Here is an 18,388-nt window from a genome sequence, read left to right on the forward strand (position 1 = left end):
TGAAGAAAAGTCAATCATGTATTTCATTTCCAACTGGACAGAAAACAATATTTTAAAAAGTGTTTGGACTACTGACTTTTGATTTCTTCTAAGGCAAATGGATAGGTAATTTTTATTCCCTGATTAGGAGAAAAATGGTGGAAGAGGGCAGGGTTAAGAATTAAGATTTCAAGAGCATGAGAGGTAGATGGCCAACCAGAGTTCCTAAGGTTCGGTGCCTGTAACTGTTGCCGCCGCTTAAGCCTGCCAAAGCAGTGGTACGGCTGCTGCGCTCGTGCTTGCTCCCTCTAGAAACGTTCTTGCCAGTAGTGGCGGCAGCGGGACTCAATTACCCCCTTTTTTCACTCTCTCCAGAAGCTCCAGATGGCGTCTTCCGTGGGCAACGTGGCCGACAGCACAGAACCAACGAAACATATGCTTTCCTTCCAAGGGTTAGCTGAGTTGGCACATCGAGAATATCAGGCAGGAGATTTTGAGACAGCTGAGAGACACTGCATGCAGCTCTGGAGACAAGAGCCAGGCAATACTGGTGTACTTTTATTACTTTCATCTATACACTTCCAGTGTCGAAGGCTGGACAGATCTGCCCACTTTAGTACTCTGGCAATTAAACAGAACCCTCTTCTGGCAGAAGCCTATTCGAATTTGGGGAATGTGTACAAGGAAAGAGGGCAGTTGCAGGAAGCAACTGAGCATTACCGGCATGCATTGCATCTCAAACCAGATTTCATCGATGGTTATATTAACCTGGCAGCCGCATTGGTAGCAGCAGGCGACATGGAAGGGGCAGTACAAGCTTACGTCTCTGCTCTTCAGTACAATCCTTATTTGTACTGTGTTCGCAGTGACCTGGGGAACCTGCTCAAAGCCCTGGGTGGCTTAGAAGAAGCCAAGGCATGTTATTTGAAAGCAATTGAGACGCAACCGAACTTTGCAGTAGCTTGGAGTAATCTTGGCTGTGTTTTCAATGCGCAAGGGGAGATTTGGCTTGCAATTCATCACTTTGAAAAGGCTGTCACCCTTGACCCCAATTTTCTGGATGCTTATATCAATTTAGGAAATGTCTTCAATGAGGCACGGATTTTTGACAGAGCTGTGGCAGCTTACCTTCGTGCCCTAAGCTTGAGTCCAAATCATGCAGTGGTACATGGCAACCTGGCTTGTGTATACCATGAGCAAGGCCTGATGGATCTGGCAATAGACACCTACAGGCGAGCTATTGACTTGCAACCACATTTCCCTGATGCTTACTGCAACCTAGGAAACGCTCTCAAAGAGAAGGGCAGTGTTGCTGAAGCAGAAGATTGTTATCATACAGCTCTCCGGCTGTGTCCCACCCATGCAGACTCTCTGAATAACCTAGCCAATATCAAAGGAGAACAGGGAAACAGTGAAGAGGCAGTTCACTTGTATCGTAAAGCATTAGAGCTCTGCCCAGACTTTGCTGATGCCCATTCAAATTTAGCAAGTGTATTGAAGCAGCAGGGAAAACTGCATGAAGCTCTGATGCATTATAAGGAGGCTATTCGAATCAGCCCTACCTTTGCTGATGCCTACTGCAATATGGGAAACACCCTACGGGAGATGCAGGATGTTCAGGGAGCCTTGCAGTGTTATACTCATGCCATTCAGATCAGCCCTGCATTTGCGGATGCCCACAGCAATCTGGCTTCCATTCACCACGATTCAGGGAATATTCCAGAAGCAATTGCTTCTTATCGCACTGTTCTGAAGCTTCAACCTGACTTTCCTGACGCTTATTGTAATTTGGCTCATTGCCTGCAGGTTGTCTGTGATTGGACAGACTATGATGAGCGAATGAAGAAGTTGGTCAGCATTGTGGCTGACCAGTTGGAGAAGAATAGGTTGCCTTCTGTGCAGCCTCATCATAGTATGCTCTATCCTCTTTCTCATGGCTTCAGGAAGGCTATTGCTGAGAGGCATGGGAACCTCTGCTTGGCTAATATAAGTGTCCTTCATAAACCACCGTATGAACATCCAAAAGACTTGAAGCTCAGTGATGGTCGACTGCGTGTAGGATACGTGAGTTCTGACTTTGGGAATCATCCTACTTCTCATCTTATGCAGTCTATTCCAGGCATGCACAATCCTGATACATTTGAGATATTCTGTTATGCCCTGAGCCCACATGATGGCACAAACTTCCGAGCGAAGGTGATGGCAGAAGCCAATCATTTCATTGATCTTTCTCAGATTCCATGCAATGGGAAAGCAGCTGATTGCATCCATCAAGATGGTATACACATCCTTGTAAATCTGAATGGTTATACCAGGGGTGCTCGAAATGAACTCTTTGCTCTCAGGCCAGCTCCTATTCAGGCAATGTGGCTGGGGTACCCTGGGACTAGTGGCGCGCTTTTCATGGATTATATCATCACTGATCAGGAAACTTCACCTGCTGAAGTTGCTGAGCAGTATTCTGAGAAACTGGCTTATATGCCCCATACTTTCTTTATTGGTGACCATGCTAATATGTTCCCTCACCTGAAGAAAAAAGCCGTCATCGATTTTAAGTCCAATGGGCACATTTATGACAATCGGATTGTGCTGAATGGCATCGACCTCCAAGCATTTCTTGATAGTCTATCAGATGTGCAAATAGTCAAGATGAAATGTCCTGATGGAGAAGACAACGCAGACAGCAGTAATACAACTCTTAATATGCCTGTCATTCCTATGAATACTGTTGCAGAAGCAGTTATTGAAATGATTAACAGAGGACAAATTCAGATTACAATGAATGGATTCAATATTAGCAATGGACTGGCAACTACCCTGATCAACACTAAGGCTGCCACTGGAGAGGAGGTTCCCCGTACCATTATTGTAACCACACGTTCTCAGTACGGGTTACCGGAAGATGCCATTGTGTACTGTAACTTTAATCAGTTATACAAAATTGACCCATCTACCTTGCAGGTGTGGGCAAATATTCTGAAGCGTGTTCCCAATAGTGTACTGTGGCTGTTGCGTTTTCCAGCAGCAGGAGAAGCTAATATTCAACAGTACGCACAAAATATGGGCCTTCGCCCGAACCGTCTCATTTTTTCCCCTGTTGCTCCTAAAGAGGAACATGTTCGGAGAGGCCAGCTGGCTGATGTCTGCTTGGACACTCCACTCTGTAATGGACACACCACAGGGATGGACGTCCTTTGGGCAGGGACCCCCATGGTGACTATGCCAGGAGAGACTCTTGCTTCCCGAGTTGCAGCTTCCCAGCTCACTTGTTTAGGCTGTCTTGAGCTGATTGCTAAAAATAGACAAGAATATGAAGAGATAGCTGTGAAACTGGGAACTGATGTAGAATACCTGAAGAAAATTCGTGGCAAAGTCTGGAAGCAGAGAACATCTAGCCCTCTGTTCAACACCAAACAATACACGATGGAACTAGAGTGGCTCTATCTACAGATGTGGGAGCATTATGCAGCTGGCAACAAGCCTGATCACATGATTAAGCCTGTTGAAGTCACTGAGTCGGCCTAAATAATGACTGTGTGCCCAGGAGAATTACCCCTGTAGCTGAGCCTCAGCCTTCTGGGGGCAAGGGAACTACTTTTTCAATATCATGTTGCAGATGGGTGACACACAATGATAAGAAATAGCACAGCCAGACTTGCTTCCTGCATGATCATGACAGGGAGAGACACAAGAGATGGGAAACTGCTGTTCCACAAGGAGATTCCATCGAATTTTGCCGCAGCCAGGTGTCTGGAAGGTCTGGAAGGTAAGTCTGGAAGGTCTGATCTGCCTTGGTCTTCCAGGGGATGGATGGTTAGTGTGGAAGGGAGATAGAGATTGCCCAGCCGTTTTGTGATTATCATGGATGGATTGAGTCTTCTGAATTAATTTTTTTCTTTCTATTTTGGGTATTGGAGCTTTTAAAAATGTTTGGTTTCAGGTATTTTTATTCATGTGAAGTGTATATGATTCTCTTGAGATCAGGTGTTAAGCTGAAATATTCCTTGTTTTAGTTTCTGAACTCTACAGATAAATGGGGACTTTGCTGGTGTAGTCTTTTTCTAGGTTTTATAAACCGCTTGAGCCTGTGTCAGTCATTTTAGTGTCTGACATAACGTTTGGAACTCTCAGTGCTTTGTTGGTTTGTAGATGATGGCTTCAATTCTTTTTCTGGTCCGTTTCCTTCTTCCCTTCCCCCCACTTTAAAAATTCTCCTGTAACTTGGCTAACAAAAACCAAGTCTGATTCAAAACCTCCCAGAGTGTTTCTCTTAAACACATCATCTGGTGCCAAATGAAGATTCTTAGGAGTGCTTATTAATTATGAAGGGCACAGTTGTGGTACTGTGACTGATGATAATAATAATGGATTTTTGGCCTAGAGTTTTGTCCTATTTCACCAGTGTTTTACTGTTGACTGCCCCTCTATGCTGCTTCCAAAAGTGATAGTGTGTGATAAGATGTTTACTTTCATTTCTAAAGTTTGTTTTGTTTTAGGTGAGTCCTGTTCTTCCTTTTTCTTTCAGCAGAAATGAAATTCCAGGTAAGTATAAGTATTCAAATATTTGATCAGTAGTTCACAGTTATCTCCAGTACATTCAATAACTTTCATCAAAAAACATGTTATAGGTAAAAAGCTCTGAAGGACCAGCTATGTATATGATAATTATGTTTCAGGCCTTCTAGGGTATTATATATGATAACTTGTCTTCTGGTCGTGGTCTTGAAGTCTTTATGGATTCAGCCTCAGTAGTAGCGAACTGCACTGCTACTTGGTTTGGAGTACAAATTAGACTTTAACCCTCCTGGAGGTAGAGTTTTTGGTATTGAAAACCATAGGAATGAAATTATTGTATTTCAACAAAGGATCGAGGGCTTGAGGCTTAAACAAGCCAACATATGTGTGGGAAGCAGTCAGCCTTGAGAGCACCTTCGGACATGCCAGGCATGCCGCTGCTGCTCGAAGGGACTGTCCCTACTTGTTCCCCTCCTTGTTCCATTCCATGGGAGATAAATCACCAGGGCCCAGAAATCAGAAAGAAAGTAAAATGAGACAAGCAAAGCTGTCTCCCCCTGCACATGCAGGTTATTTTGGATGATTCTGGGTTTATGGGTTTTCTCCCAGGGAAGTTAACCTTGAGCCGAGACAGTCATTAGATAATGTAAACCACCGTCTGGCAACCTTCCCTTTTCTAGTCTATATAATCTGTACCTGTAGCATAATAAAACTTACCTTGCAACCATCAGTTGTCTTGGTCCTTCTGACCCCATTCGTTGGTGCTACTTCAGTTCCTTACCCCGTCTCTTCTGACCCTGGGCGGTGAAATCCTCTTTCTGAGGCTGGTCCATGGCAAGTGGCGCCCGAACAGGGACCTGAAGCGTGAAGGCAATTAAAAGGAAAAGAAAGTGCAGGTAAGAGAACCCTTATGCAAAATATGTGTGGCCACGAGTAAAAGTGAAACTAATAGAGGCATAAGGCAACAGTCAGAAGTAAAAGAAGATGGGGCAAAAGGGCTCCAAGGAGCGTGAATTATTTGCTCAGGTTTTACTTTCCATGCTTATAGCTCGGGGTAATAAAGTTTCTACCTCACAGTTGACTGAATTTTGGCAGCATATCCATGATGTATATCTCCCTGGTTTCCTGATGGCGGCTCTGTGACACAGAAATCTGGCAGAAAGTTGGAGAAGATTTAAAAAATTATTATGAGTCTCGAGGGCCTACTCATACTGCTGTTGTTACATTTAGTTTGTGGAATCTGATAAAAATATGTTTAGGTTCTTCTCATGATAGTGTTGATTTGAATGTAAAGTCAGAAAAACATAAGCCTCTGACAGAAGACAAGACTGTATTATCAGCTACTGTGTCGCCACTTCCTAAACCGAAAGAGCTAATTAATTTAAATGTTTCAGATGAAGAGGAACATTTTGACTTAACCGATGAGGCTTTTAAACATAAAAGAGAGAGAGAAAAAAAACATAAAAGAGAGAATCATCCTGAGGATGATTTTCTAATGGCTATGATAGATAAGTCAGTGAAAAAGCTGCAAATTAGTAAGGACTGTCTTCCTCAAAAATCTACATCTGTAAAAATGGTCAGTCTCTTGCAACGTGCTGTATAAGCAGCAATAAAACGAGGAGAAGATCCTATTTTCTGTTGTCCTGTCATAGAAAGACCTGATCCTAATCATCCTCAACAGGCTATTAGGGAGCATCAGGCTCTTCCTTTTAAAGTTTTGAAAGATTTAAAATCTGCTTGTGCTCAGTATGGGCCCACTGCTCCTTTTACTACTGCTATGGTTGACACTATTGCAGGAGAAGCTCTTTCCCCCGCTGATTGGAAGTCTATTGCACGAGCTTGTTTAAATGGTGGAGATTATTTAATATGGAAGTTTGATTTTTATGAACGGGCTGCTGAACAAGCAGAAAAGAATGCTACCCATGATATTCCAGTGGATTATCATACGCTGATTGGGGAAGGACCATATATTTCTTTACAAGATCAATTAACTTATACCTTTGTTGCTTATCCTCAAATAAATCATTTGGCATTACAAGCCTGGAGGAAATTACCTTCTACACACAAAACTGAGGATCTTTCAAAAATGAGACAGGGACCTGATGAACCATATGCTGATTTTGTAGATAGATTGTTACAGGCGGTGGGGAGACTCATTGTGGATGGACTCACTGGTACAATTGTAGTTAAGCAACTTGCTTTTGAAAATGCTAATAATGCAGGTCAGGCTGCGATTCGACCTTGGAGAAAACGGGGAACACTGGAGGATTATATTCGCCTTTGTGCAGACATTGGGCCTGCTTATATACAGGGTGCTGCAGCATTAACTAAAGAGGGGTTTAAAAACAATCGAAAGAGAACAAAGACTAGTTTTCAATGCGGAAAGGCAGGTCATTTTGCTGGAGAATGTGGATCTTTTCATTGTAACCCTGCTCCTTCCTTCCCTACTCAAAAACCTCCAGATGGTCCGAAAATCCCTGGTTTATGCCCTAAATGCAATAGGGGAAAACGTTGGGCACGAGATTGTCGCTCAGTGGCCCACAGGGATGGGACACCACTGTCGGGAAACTCCTCCCGGGGCCTTCCCCGGCCCCAACAAATAATAGGGGCAACGTCTGTGTATCCTCCTCAAACTATCAATCAGACATTAACCAAAAACAAAAACATACAATATCTTCGCTCTCCAGAGCAACAGCAGGAAGCACAGGACTGGACCTCAGTACCTCCGCCCGATATGTATTAACTCCTGCAATGGGTCCTCAGGCCCTCTCTATGGGCATCTATGGACCTTTACCCAAGGGTTTGATTGGACTATTATTGGGAAGAAGTAGTGTCGCCATGAAGGGTTTAACTATTATGCCAGGACTCATAGACTCTGACTACGAAGGAGAAATAAAAATCATGGCACTAACTATTAAAAATATAATAACGATTTCTCCTGGTGATAAAATTGCACAATTGCTACTTTTGCCCTTTGTACCTCATGGACAAATTTTACAACATCAAAAGAGAGAAACAAAGGCTTTTGGATCATCTAGTGCTGCCTACTGGATTCAGAAGATAGGGAAAGAACATCCAGAAATGAAATGAGCCATGAATGGAAAGGTTTTTTCAGGTTTGTTAGACACTGGAGCTGATGTCTCTGTTATGACGCAGATGCACTGGCCTAAACATTGGCCCGTTAGTCCTATTATTACAGAACTTCAAGGAATAGGACAGAGTTCTTCTCCTATGCCAAGTAGTCAGTTATTATTATGGCAAGATAGTGAGGGCCATTCAGGATACTTCCAGCCTTATGTTTTGCCTGGGCTGCCTTTAAACCTCTTGGGCCAAGATATATTAAAGGAAATGGGAGTATTACTTTATAGTCCAAATTCTCACGTCTCTAATATGGTGTTGGATCAAGGATTTCTTCCCACAGAAGGGCTGGGAACAAATCAAAAAGGAACTGTCTATCCTATTGATGTGAAAATAAAAAGTGATAGACAAGGTTTGGGTTTTTCTTAGGGGCCTTGGATTCTCCTCCACTCACTGCTGGTCCAATTACTTGGCTGAGTGATGACCCTGTATGGGTGGACCAATGGCCCCTCACAAAGGAGAAATTAGAAGCTGCAGAACAATTAGTACTGGAACAATTAGGGCATTTAGAAATTTGCAATAGTCCTTGGAATACTCCTATTTTTATTATCAAGAAAAAGTCTGGAAAATAGAGGTTATTACAGGGTCTAAGAGCTGTTAATAAAACTATGCTAATAATGGGAGCTCTTCAACTAGGCCTACCCTCTCCAACAGCCATACCACACAATTATCATCTTTTAGTTATAGATTTAAAGAGTGTTTTTTCACTATTCCTTTGTTTCCTGAAGATAGAAAACATTTTGCTTTTAGCTTGCCTTCCTTAAATTTTAAGGAACCCATGAGGAGATTTCAATGGAAAGGGCATGCCTCAGGGCATGGCAAATAGTCCTACATTATGCCAAATATATGTGGCTCAGGCCTTAACTCCTGTGAGAAAAAGGTTTCCAACGTTATATCTCATACATTATATGGATGATATACTTTTAGCCACTGATAATATTTCTTGATTAGAGACTGCTTCCCAATTTTTACAACAATCCTTACAATCATTTGGCCTGGTCATTGCCTCAGAAAAAATTCAAAGACAATCTCCATTTTTCTATTTGGGAAAATATATTGATAACTCTACCATTAGGCCTCAAAAACTGCAAATTCGAGTTGATAATTTAAAAACATTAAATGATTTTCAAAAATTACTTGGAGATATTAATTGGCTAAGGCCTTCCTTAGAACTTACTACTGCTCAGTTAGAGCCTTTATTTGATATTCTTAAAGGTGACTCAGATCCTTCTACTTCACGATCTATGACTCCAGAGGATTTCAAGCTTTCCAAATAGTTAATAGAGCTATCAGCTCTGCACAATTAACTCAAATACATACTCACCTGCCCATGTCTTTAGTTGTTTGTCCAACACCTCATGTGCCTACTGCCATCTTATGGCAAACTGTTGGAATTATTGAATGGATTCGTATGAAAACTACATCCTCTAAAGTTATTAACCCTTATTATGAACTTATTATTAAGTTAATAATGCAAGGTAGAACTAGATGCTTACAACTTATAGGTATAGAACCTTCTCAAATTATTATCCCTTATTCAGTTAGTCAACAGAATTGGCTTTTTCAACATAGTAATGAATGGGGTCTTGTTCTTGCAGGATTTTCAGGTACCTTGGAATGCCATTAGCCTGCTGATAAATTGATCCAATTCAGCAAACTTAACTCTTATATCTTTCCTTCTATAATTAGGCAACAGCCTATTCCTCATGTACCTTTGGTTTTTACAGACGGTTCTTCTTCAGGAGTGGCTACTGTAATCGTTGACGACGGAACAAAACTCATTAAACAAACTTCCTTGACTTCAGCTCCACGTGTTGAACTGTATGCTGTCATTATGGCTTTTAAACATTTGCCTTCTATATCTTTTCATTTGTTTTCTGATAGTAAATATCTTATTAGCTTATTATTTCTTCTGGAGACTGCAACCAGAGGATATACTAATGACCCTGAATTATCATCCTCTTTTCGTTTACTTCAACAGCTTATTCGTTCCCACGATGGTCCTGTTGCAGCTCTGCATATCGTGCTCATTCTAACTTGTCTGGTCCATTGTCTAAAATGAATGCGACTGCAGATGTTTTAACTCGATCTAAACGTGATCTTTATCCTGTGCATTTTCCTCCCAAAAATAAAGTTAAAGTTACTCTTCCTCCTCAATCTCTTTTCCCTAAAGCAGGACATATCCCAATTTACCGTCCTCCTCCTTTCCGTTCGTCATGCTGTCAAGAATGGCTAAGGTATTGCATTCATTATCTTCATACTGTTGGTACTCATGGTCCATGTCCTGGACACCCTCATATTATGGTAAGTTATGATCAAACTGCTTCACAAGCAGCACAGCAATCGCATGCTTTACACCATCAGTCGGCGGCTACATTACGCAAACAATTTTCCCTTCCTCGTGGAGCCGCCCGACAAATTGTTAAGCAATGCCCACAGTGCTTACCTCACCTTCCTGTTCCACATTATGGTGTTAATCCTCATGGATTATTACCTAGTCATTTATGGCAAATGGATGTTACTCATATCCCGTCTTTTGGGAAATTACAGTTTGTTCATGTCACTATTGATACTTATTCTGGTTTCCTCTGTGCTACAGCACAGACCCGAGAAGCTACTAAACATGTTATCACTCATTTATCACACTGTTTTGCTTTCATGAACCTTCCCAACATTATTAAAACACATAATGGGCCCACTCACACTAGTGTTGCTTTTGCAACATTTTGTAATTCATTACAAATTACCAATATTACAGGCATTCCATGTAACCCTCAAGGACAAGGTATTATACAACGTGCAAATAGACCTTTAAAGCTAACTATTGAAAAAATAAAAATGGGGGAATTATATAGAACAACACTACATAACCTTGTAAATCATGCTCTGTTTATTTTAAATTTTCTCACTGTTGACAGGGGAAAGGTCGGTGGCTGAGCCAAGATTGGCCTTTCAATCTCTGGAGGTCCTCGGGAAAGATCCGCTAACCAGCACTTGGCGTGGTCCTGATCCTGTGTTGATTTGGGGACGTGGTCACGTGTGTATATTTCCCAGATCAGCTCCTGGACCTCTCTGGCTTCCTGAGAGCTTGCTTAGTCAAGCAAATAGATGGCTCGCCACAGCTCACAACTAGTTCAGAAGATGAAGAAGCTCTGCATCTCTCCTGAAAATTTGACAGTGTTGATTCAGCAAAAGAAGAAGAAGAGGAGACCACTTGCCAGGACGACTCAAAGGAGTGATGTTCCAACTTGGGGACAAATTAAACAATTGGTTTCACGAGCTCAAGAGTTAGTGAAACAACAGAATAATCCTGTTACACCTGTGACTTTATTTTTGGCTATGTTGGCAACCATTTCATGTGTTCCCTCTGTTAATGCAGCAACTTACTGGGCCTATGTACCTGATCCTCCACTATTAAAACCCATATCTTGGTCTGAAGCAGAGTTTCCTGTATTTTACAATGATACTGTTTATGGGCCTCTTATTGGGAATATAAAACAAATCAATATGTCTGTAAATTATACTAACTGGTTTAGTACCTATCCTGTCTGTCTTAGCCCATTGAATCTGGAAACTGGATGTGTAAAGGCTATTAGTTATGAGCATACAGATGTTTATGAGGGAACGGATCAATCAATTAGTTTGTCAGGCTCTCCAGGCATCCTTCGTTTTACAGGAACCAACATTACTCTTACATGCCCGGCTACCAGCCGACGAGAGGATCTTAAGGATACCACCATTTGCTATAAAAATGGGCAACCTATTAATATTAGAGGTCGAATCTCATACGCCTCACCACTTAGGGATTCCGCTATTACTATAGCCAAGGTTACAGGTGAAGATTCAGGAAATTATTTGTGTATGAAGCGTTTACTTGGAGGACAAGGGATACTTATGGCTGGACATATGGTTACTATTCTTAAGAGAAAATCAAAAAATCAATTTCCTCCTTTTATGACCATTAACTTTCCTGGATCCAATTTTGAATGTTGCAATGCATCTTGGAATAATAACCAAATATGGTGTACTATAGATTATACCAAGGGGTAAATTCTTATCTCTTCTATTCCTGTCATAGATAGGTTTATCACATTTCAAAAGAACTGGGGTATATGGAAACTAGCTCTAACTTATTCCAATACACCTGTTATAACTTGTGTTGCTCCTCCATATACACTTTTGATTGGTTCTATTAACATTGGTAATTCTTCCAAAGGAGGATATAGTATTAGCTGTGTTCATTGTATTTTTACAGTTGTATGTTCCCTTCTGCAGGGACACAATCTGTGCTTATACTAAAGTAACCCATATATGTTATGGCGCCTGTACATCTGAGAGAACCTTGGTATGAAGATACTGGAGTACAGGCATGGGTGGAACTCTCTAAAGCCTTGCAGAGAAGGAGACGCTTTATTGGGTGGCTAATAGTAAGTTGACTTGCCTTGGCTGCTCTGTCTGCTACCGCGGCTACTGCCCGTCTTGCTCTTTCACAGAGTATTAATCATGCTCACTTTGCTAATCAATTATGTCAAAATACCAGTCTTGCTTTATCTTTACAAAGTCACATAGATTTACAGATGAATAACAAGTTAGATGAATTTAAAAACGCAATTTGGGGGATTGGAGATCAGATGGCAGCATTAAAATTGAGGATGCGTTTAGCTTGTCATGAAAAGTATACGTGGATTTGTGTTACTCCTTACAAGTACAATGACTGTATTTGGGAATGGGAAAAAGTAAAAATGCATCTGCGGAGTGTTTGGTCAGATAATAATATTAGTCTTGATCTTAAGAAATTAAATGCTGAAATTCAGGATATACAAAATGCACATCTTGATGATATTTGGCAAGAAGATGTAATTAAAACTTTACTGGACCATTTAAAGTGGTTAAACCCTCAGTCGTGGATTACTGGAGGGTTGTCAGGATTTATTACCCTGGCCATAATTTGCCTATTATTGATAATAATCTTCTCATGTCTGTTTCGTATCCTCATGCAACAATATACTACTCTCGGCACTGCGCTTCATGGAATTATTTTGCAGCAAAAATTAAAAAATAAAAAAAGGGGAACTGAGGGAAACAGTCAGCCTTGAGATCAGGCTACGGACATGCCAGGCATGCCGCCGCTGCTCGAAGGGACTGTCCCTACTTGTTCCCCTCCTTGTTCCATTCCATGGGAGATAAATCACCAGGGCCCAGAAATCAGAAAGAATGTAAAATGAGACAAGCAAAGCTGTCTCCCCCCTGCACATGCAGGTTATTTTGGATGATTCTGGGCTTATGGGTTTTCTCCCAGGGAAGTTAACCTTGAGCCGAGACAGTCTATAGATAATGTAAACCACCATCTGGCAACCTTCCATTTCTAGTCTATATAATCTGCAACCGGAGCATAATAAAACTTGCCTTGCAACCATCAGTTGTCTTGGTCCTTCTGACCGCATTCGTCGGTGCTGCTTCGGTTCCTTACCCCGTCCCTCCTGACCCTGGGCGGTGAAGTCCTCTTTCTCCGGCTGCTCCGCGGCACATCTGAATAGACGTTTCTGTCTTGCTGTCCTGCACACGTGCCGTCTAGTGACAGGTATTGTGTCTGCTGGTGGTGGTGTACATTCTGTCTTTCCGAAGCGCTGAGGCAGGGCACCTGTTCTGTAGTTGCAGCTGATGCCTGAAGGTATCCTAGCTGACAAATTATTGATGAATGAGAACTTGAATTTCTAAAGATTAGTACTGTTAACCAGAATCTGAGCAAGGAGTCTCAAATGTAATTCTTAGCCAGAATTACATGTTAATGAACCATTTAACAGTGTAAATCGAGGAACATCAGTGTAGGGATTTCTTTTCATTTATTTTTTACCTGTTTGAAATATCAGTTAAAGGTTGGCAGCTTGGTTGCAGACGAACGGTCGTTTGAAGTTCACCAAACTACTTAATGTGGAATAAGATAACAGACTCCCAACGCCCTCAAGGCTGTGACCTTGCAGCCATTTTACACAGCACGTCATCATCCTATAGGGATGAACCTTTCCCTGGCCCGAAAAGTAGCCGCTCTGTTGAAGCTTTGCTTATTGGAACAGGCTTTTGTTTCCAGGTTACATGTCTGTGGAAGACTTAATTCTGAATAGAGATATAGATATTACTTGAAACTAATTGTTTTTCTATTATACTCTGCTTTATCAAAAAAGTAAAACATTTAAATTGTGCTACAAAAATTCAGATGTTGTCTTGCGATCTTTAAACAATAAATGAATGATTTGCCCTTAAAAAAAAGAATTAAGCAGTTAAGCTGTTGGTCCCACATCAGACAAATCATCCTTATACCTCCTGTCAATATTGTTAACAGAGACTGTTTTTTTATGAATCCTTATGATCCCGTGATTCTTTCTTTCATGTTTCAGGACACAGCAGGTGAGAGAGTGGATTTGTTAAACTGGGTGGGTTTATCCTTCTTTTATGCGTTCATTCAATTTTATGTTCATTTACTTACTATACACATATGGCAATAGAAGCTGCTAAAGCAATCATTGCTATTGTGCAAAACAACAAGGCACAGAAGCAGATGTCTTATTTCTGAGATTTCTCCCCCCTGGATTATTGTGATTAAAGATACTTTCCCACAATTTCCTGGAGAGGACAAGGGGCTACTCGCTGGAGGTTTTTTAATGACTTGGAGAAAGGCTCAAATATGCCCCCATTATGGTAATCCACCCCAGGGGCAAACCACACAAGAATATTATGAATTTATTTTATTTTTCTATCCTTGCAAAGGTAATACTCAGCTCATTAGAATATGAAAACCATACTGTCAAATTTCAGAATGACATGGATGAAGAAAACCACCAAAGTGGCATCATATCATGTGTGTTATAGTTGTATTGACTATATTAACTATGTTGTGTTCACAATGTATTGTATAACTCTATATTGAAAAGGCAAAATGCTGTACCTTATTTCAGAGAAAATAATTATGTTGGCAAACCCCAAATTGTACATTGTAGAAGGGTCCTAGGAAAAGAAGATTTAATTCATAGTGGACAAGAGGCTAGCTTCTGTTTTCAGCCATGTGCTATTTCAAGAATTAAACATCATGAATAATACAGGATATAAGAGGAATCGTCTAAAGACGGAAAAGCACATTTTGATTAGGAAAGAGAATTTAAGGCTTAAGTCTTTATTTTTTTTTAAGGAAAACTGCCTTATTACTATGAGATAAGAAAATTGTTTCCTTCTTTTCTTCCTTGCTTTCTTCTTCTTCTTCTTTTCTTTAACCTTTTTTACTTTGGATATTTGGATATTTGACCTCTAAGCTGAGATGACTGGAAATGCCTCCTCTGGGCACTAAATGCTGACATCTCCTGATAAGAGGGAAGCTGCAAAGTGGAAGAATTGAAGGTCAGTATGTTGATATTGGTCTCCAGCACATTGATGTACATTTGTGTATTGGGGAAGGGGAGTGAAGCTTGAGAGTGGGCCAGTGGGGAGGGGTAAATATTTTGTGATGCTGGTCTACCTATGGGCTGATAAAGTTTACAGCTGCATTAGGAGGACAAGCATTACCATTCGCATGAAAAGTAGGGCAGACGTCAGTTGCAAAAGCTTCTAGCCATACACATAGGGAAATACATAAATGATACACCTTATTGCATTCACCCATTCACCCTCCCCTGTTCACGCTAATTGGAAATTTCTATCCATTTCAGAGAAGTAACACAACTATCAATCATTTTCCCTGGCACGAATCTTCCAGGAGGAAGAAAATGGAACACGCCTAGCAGCAGAGCTCACGCACTAGCCCATGTGTCTTAGATTTAATATCTGATCACTAGCTGGATTGAAGCCAAGAGGTGGTTCACAAAGTTGCTGCATATTAGAATCACCTGGGGAACTCTGAGACCTCCCCGTGCCCAGGCTCCTCCCTAGACCTACTGAATCAAAATCTCTGGGGCTGGGACCCAGACACCAAAGTTTCTCTTAAAAGCTCTTTAGGGGAAGGGATATGGGAACAGATGTATATGTATAACTGATTCAGTTTGTTATAAAGCAGAAACTAATTTAAAAATATATTTAATACTAAAAAAAAAAAAAAAAAAAAAGCTCTTTAGGTAATTCATACAAGCAGCAAAGCTTGAGAACCAGCCCAATAACGGGAACAAACGTATTTCACACAGATAAAGTGGGGCAATTCATATGTTAAAAGAACATGAATATATATATTTCTTTTTTTCTCTTTATTCTGTTTGTGTTTCAAATAGGCATTTTTTTTCCTTCTGCAAAAAGTGTTATTGTTTCCATTTGGTCCAAGGCTTGGGAGAAGGCTCCAGGGCGGTTACAAAGCTGCCTAGTGGCTGCAGAGCTGGGCTTCAGGCAGAAGCTCTGACGCCAGAGGGGCTCCTCAGAGGCCGCTGGACTTCAGAGACTCCTGTTTGTGCTCGAGCGTGAGCCTTTCGAAAAGATACTCACCCAGCACAGCCTGCGGACCAGCCAGCCTGCGGAGGTTGGTCAGGTGGTTGCCCATCTTCTTGATGAGTTTCAGCTGCTCGTCCAGGAAGCGGCTCTCCAGGAAGTCACAGAGGTGGGAGTCTGCGCGGGCAGGACCCAGGGCGCGCAGATCCGATAGTGCCTGGTTCAGGTTCTTCTCCCTAAGAATGGCGGCTTGCACAGTGTCCTGGGTTTTACCCCACTCATCTTGAGAAGGCTTCCGCGCATCCTGGAAGAGGGCGCGGCCGCAGCACTTGTTTTGCATTTTCAAGAGTCGCTGGGCGCCCTCACACTTCTCTTCAGCCAGTTGGCGAAAACTGTGGCCCCCATTGTCCAGAGTCCCACTGTTGCTGTGGAAATAGAAGCTTAGAGAGAGGTAAGTGTCCACAGATGCATGTTGAACAGGCGGTGGATGGCGCCCTCCACCTCGATGGAATAATTCTGACGAACCTGGGAACTCGTGGTTGATCAGTGATAAGGAGCTAAGCTCCAAAAACGGTGTTGGCCTGTCCTGGAGGCTGAGGATAGCTGAGTGGCTGATTCCAAAGGTTGCGGCAGGAAGAAATGTTGGAGGGTGGTCGGGGGCTGGAGCAAGGAGCGTCCCTGGGTCTGTTCATTCCAAACACCGTTGAAGCCAAAGACAGATCTGCAGGACTGCCGAGTGCACTGCCTCAAATAGGCTTTGATATAAATGAACAAGAAGTCCAAGCAAGGACAGAACTTACCCTTCCCCCCACCAAAATAGCTGGTGATACTAGAATCTAGATCTGGGAAGGGATTCTTCCATTACTTTAACATTCCAAGCCACTAGAGCAGTGGTTCTCAAAGTATGGTCACCTTGTAAGCAAGCAGTACCCTATGGGGCCTTCCTAGGACAGACCCATCCCCCATAGCCTCTGCTGTAGTTCCTCTCTGAAGTCCTCAGATAATAGTATCTCAGGCATATTTCTTGAGTTTTCAGATGCTAAAACCCACCACCCAATGGAAGAAGTTAACTCTTTGATGATCATGAGCACACAGCCCCCAGACCTTCTGGCACCTAAGGATGGATAATGTTACCTGCCCTGTGGCCTCAACATCAGCCAGTCAGATGATTGTGCACGAGCTGATCACGTTCCCTGGGACGTCCCTCCCTCACGTGGCCTTTAAAAATGCTTTGCTGAAATCCTTTGGAGATTTCAGGGTTTTTGGAACACGAGCCACCCCTCTCCTTGCTCGATCCTGCAATAAACCTTTCTCTGCTCCAGACTGCAACCTTTCGGTTTGTTTGGCCCCACTGTGCTTCAGACACACGAACGTGCATTCGGTAACAACCTGACCAGCTTTACCAGCGTCCCCTGATAATGTGTCAGATATTCAAGTTTTAGGGCCCTGTCCCAGCCCTATGGAATCAGCCACTCTAGCGGGGCTCAGTGATCTCTGTTATAACTGGCCCTGCAGATGATTTTTATTCACCTTAAAGTTTGAAAATATCTGCATTGGCAGCTGCCAAAGCGTCCACCAGCAGGTGAAGGGGAGAGATGCCTGGAAAAGATAGGGAGTAGCCAAGGCAAGTACAGCAGCATTTGCCGTGGTGGTAATGGAGAATGCCTTTTCTCCACTGGTTGGCCCAGACGAGTATCTGGGGGCAGTGGCAGGGTTATTTAGGATGCTTTACATTTCAATGTAGAGTGACCTCTGTCCTGGTTTGCCAGGGACTTCCCCTGTGTGAGCACTTAAAATCTCATCCTGGCAAACCCCTTAGCCCTGGATTTGAAAAACTTAGGAAATCACATGAAATTTAGGGGAAACATGATCTAGGTTTTGGGCAAGTCACAAGTGCTCATTAAAGCTAAGCAAGTATGGACAACATCTAGCCTTCTTTACCCCTTTGCAGGAAGGTAAATCTGATTGGGTGAAAGAACTTATTGTTAAGAAATCTTTGTAGAAACATCCCCTTCTGCTTAGTCCGCTGGTTCTCACTTCTGGCTAGACAATGGCATCGTCTGAGGAGATTTAAAATGATTTTATTGGTTTAGGATGACCAACTGTTGGTGTGAGGGTTTTTAAAAAGTGCTTCAGATGATTCTAATGTGCAGCCAAATTTAGGTGCCACTGCTTAAGCTTTTGAACCGCTGCTACATATTTTCACCTCATCTTCCTATGAGAATATCCAACTGTCGTTGGTTTGTTTTTTTTTTCTTTTTCTTTTTTTAACTGTCTTATTATAAGATTTACTGTCTTAAATAAGATTGAATGTACAGAAAATCCTGCTAGTCCATCTGGTATAGCTGGATCCTTA

At 42.0% G+C, this 18,388-nt stretch overlaps 2 protein-coding genes across 2 annotated transcripts; one reads left to right on the forward strand and one right to left on the reverse strand.

Moving 5' to 3' along the window:
- Positions 1-303: 303 nt before the first annotated feature.
- Positions 304-4,642, forward strand: LOC309808290 (UDP-N-acetylglucosamine--peptide N-acetylglucosaminyltransferase 110 kDa subunit-like). The gene is made up of 2 exons (XM_082628400.1): positions 304-3,745; positions 4,476-4,642. The coding sequence occupies exon 1, from the start codon at positions 364-366 to the stop codon at positions 3,502-3,504; it is 3,141 nt and encodes a 1,046-aa protein (XP_082484526.1). The 5' UTR covers positions 304-363; the 3' UTR covers positions 3,505-3,745; positions 4,476-4,642.
- Positions 4,643-14,744: 10,102 nt separating this feature from the next.
- On the reverse strand, positions 14,745-18,089 carry LOC309808869 (ferritin light chain-like; the record flags this gene model as incomplete). Its single annotated transcript, XM_082629444.1, has 3 exons — positions 14,745-14,999; positions 16,090-16,589; positions 18,070-18,089. 3 exons carry the CDS (start codon positions 18,087-18,089, stop codon positions 14,968-14,970), a joined length of 552 nt encoding a protein of 183 aa, XP_082485570.1. The 3' UTR covers positions 14,745-14,967.
- Positions 18,090-18,388: the final 299 nt, after the last annotated feature.

Source organism: Mesoplodon mirus, assembly GCF_964341445.2.
Source record: "Mesoplodon mirus genome assembly, chromosome: 7".
Taxonomy (NCBI): Eukaryota; Metazoa; Chordata; class Mammalia; order Artiodactyla; family Ziphiidae; genus Mesoplodon; species Mesoplodon mirus.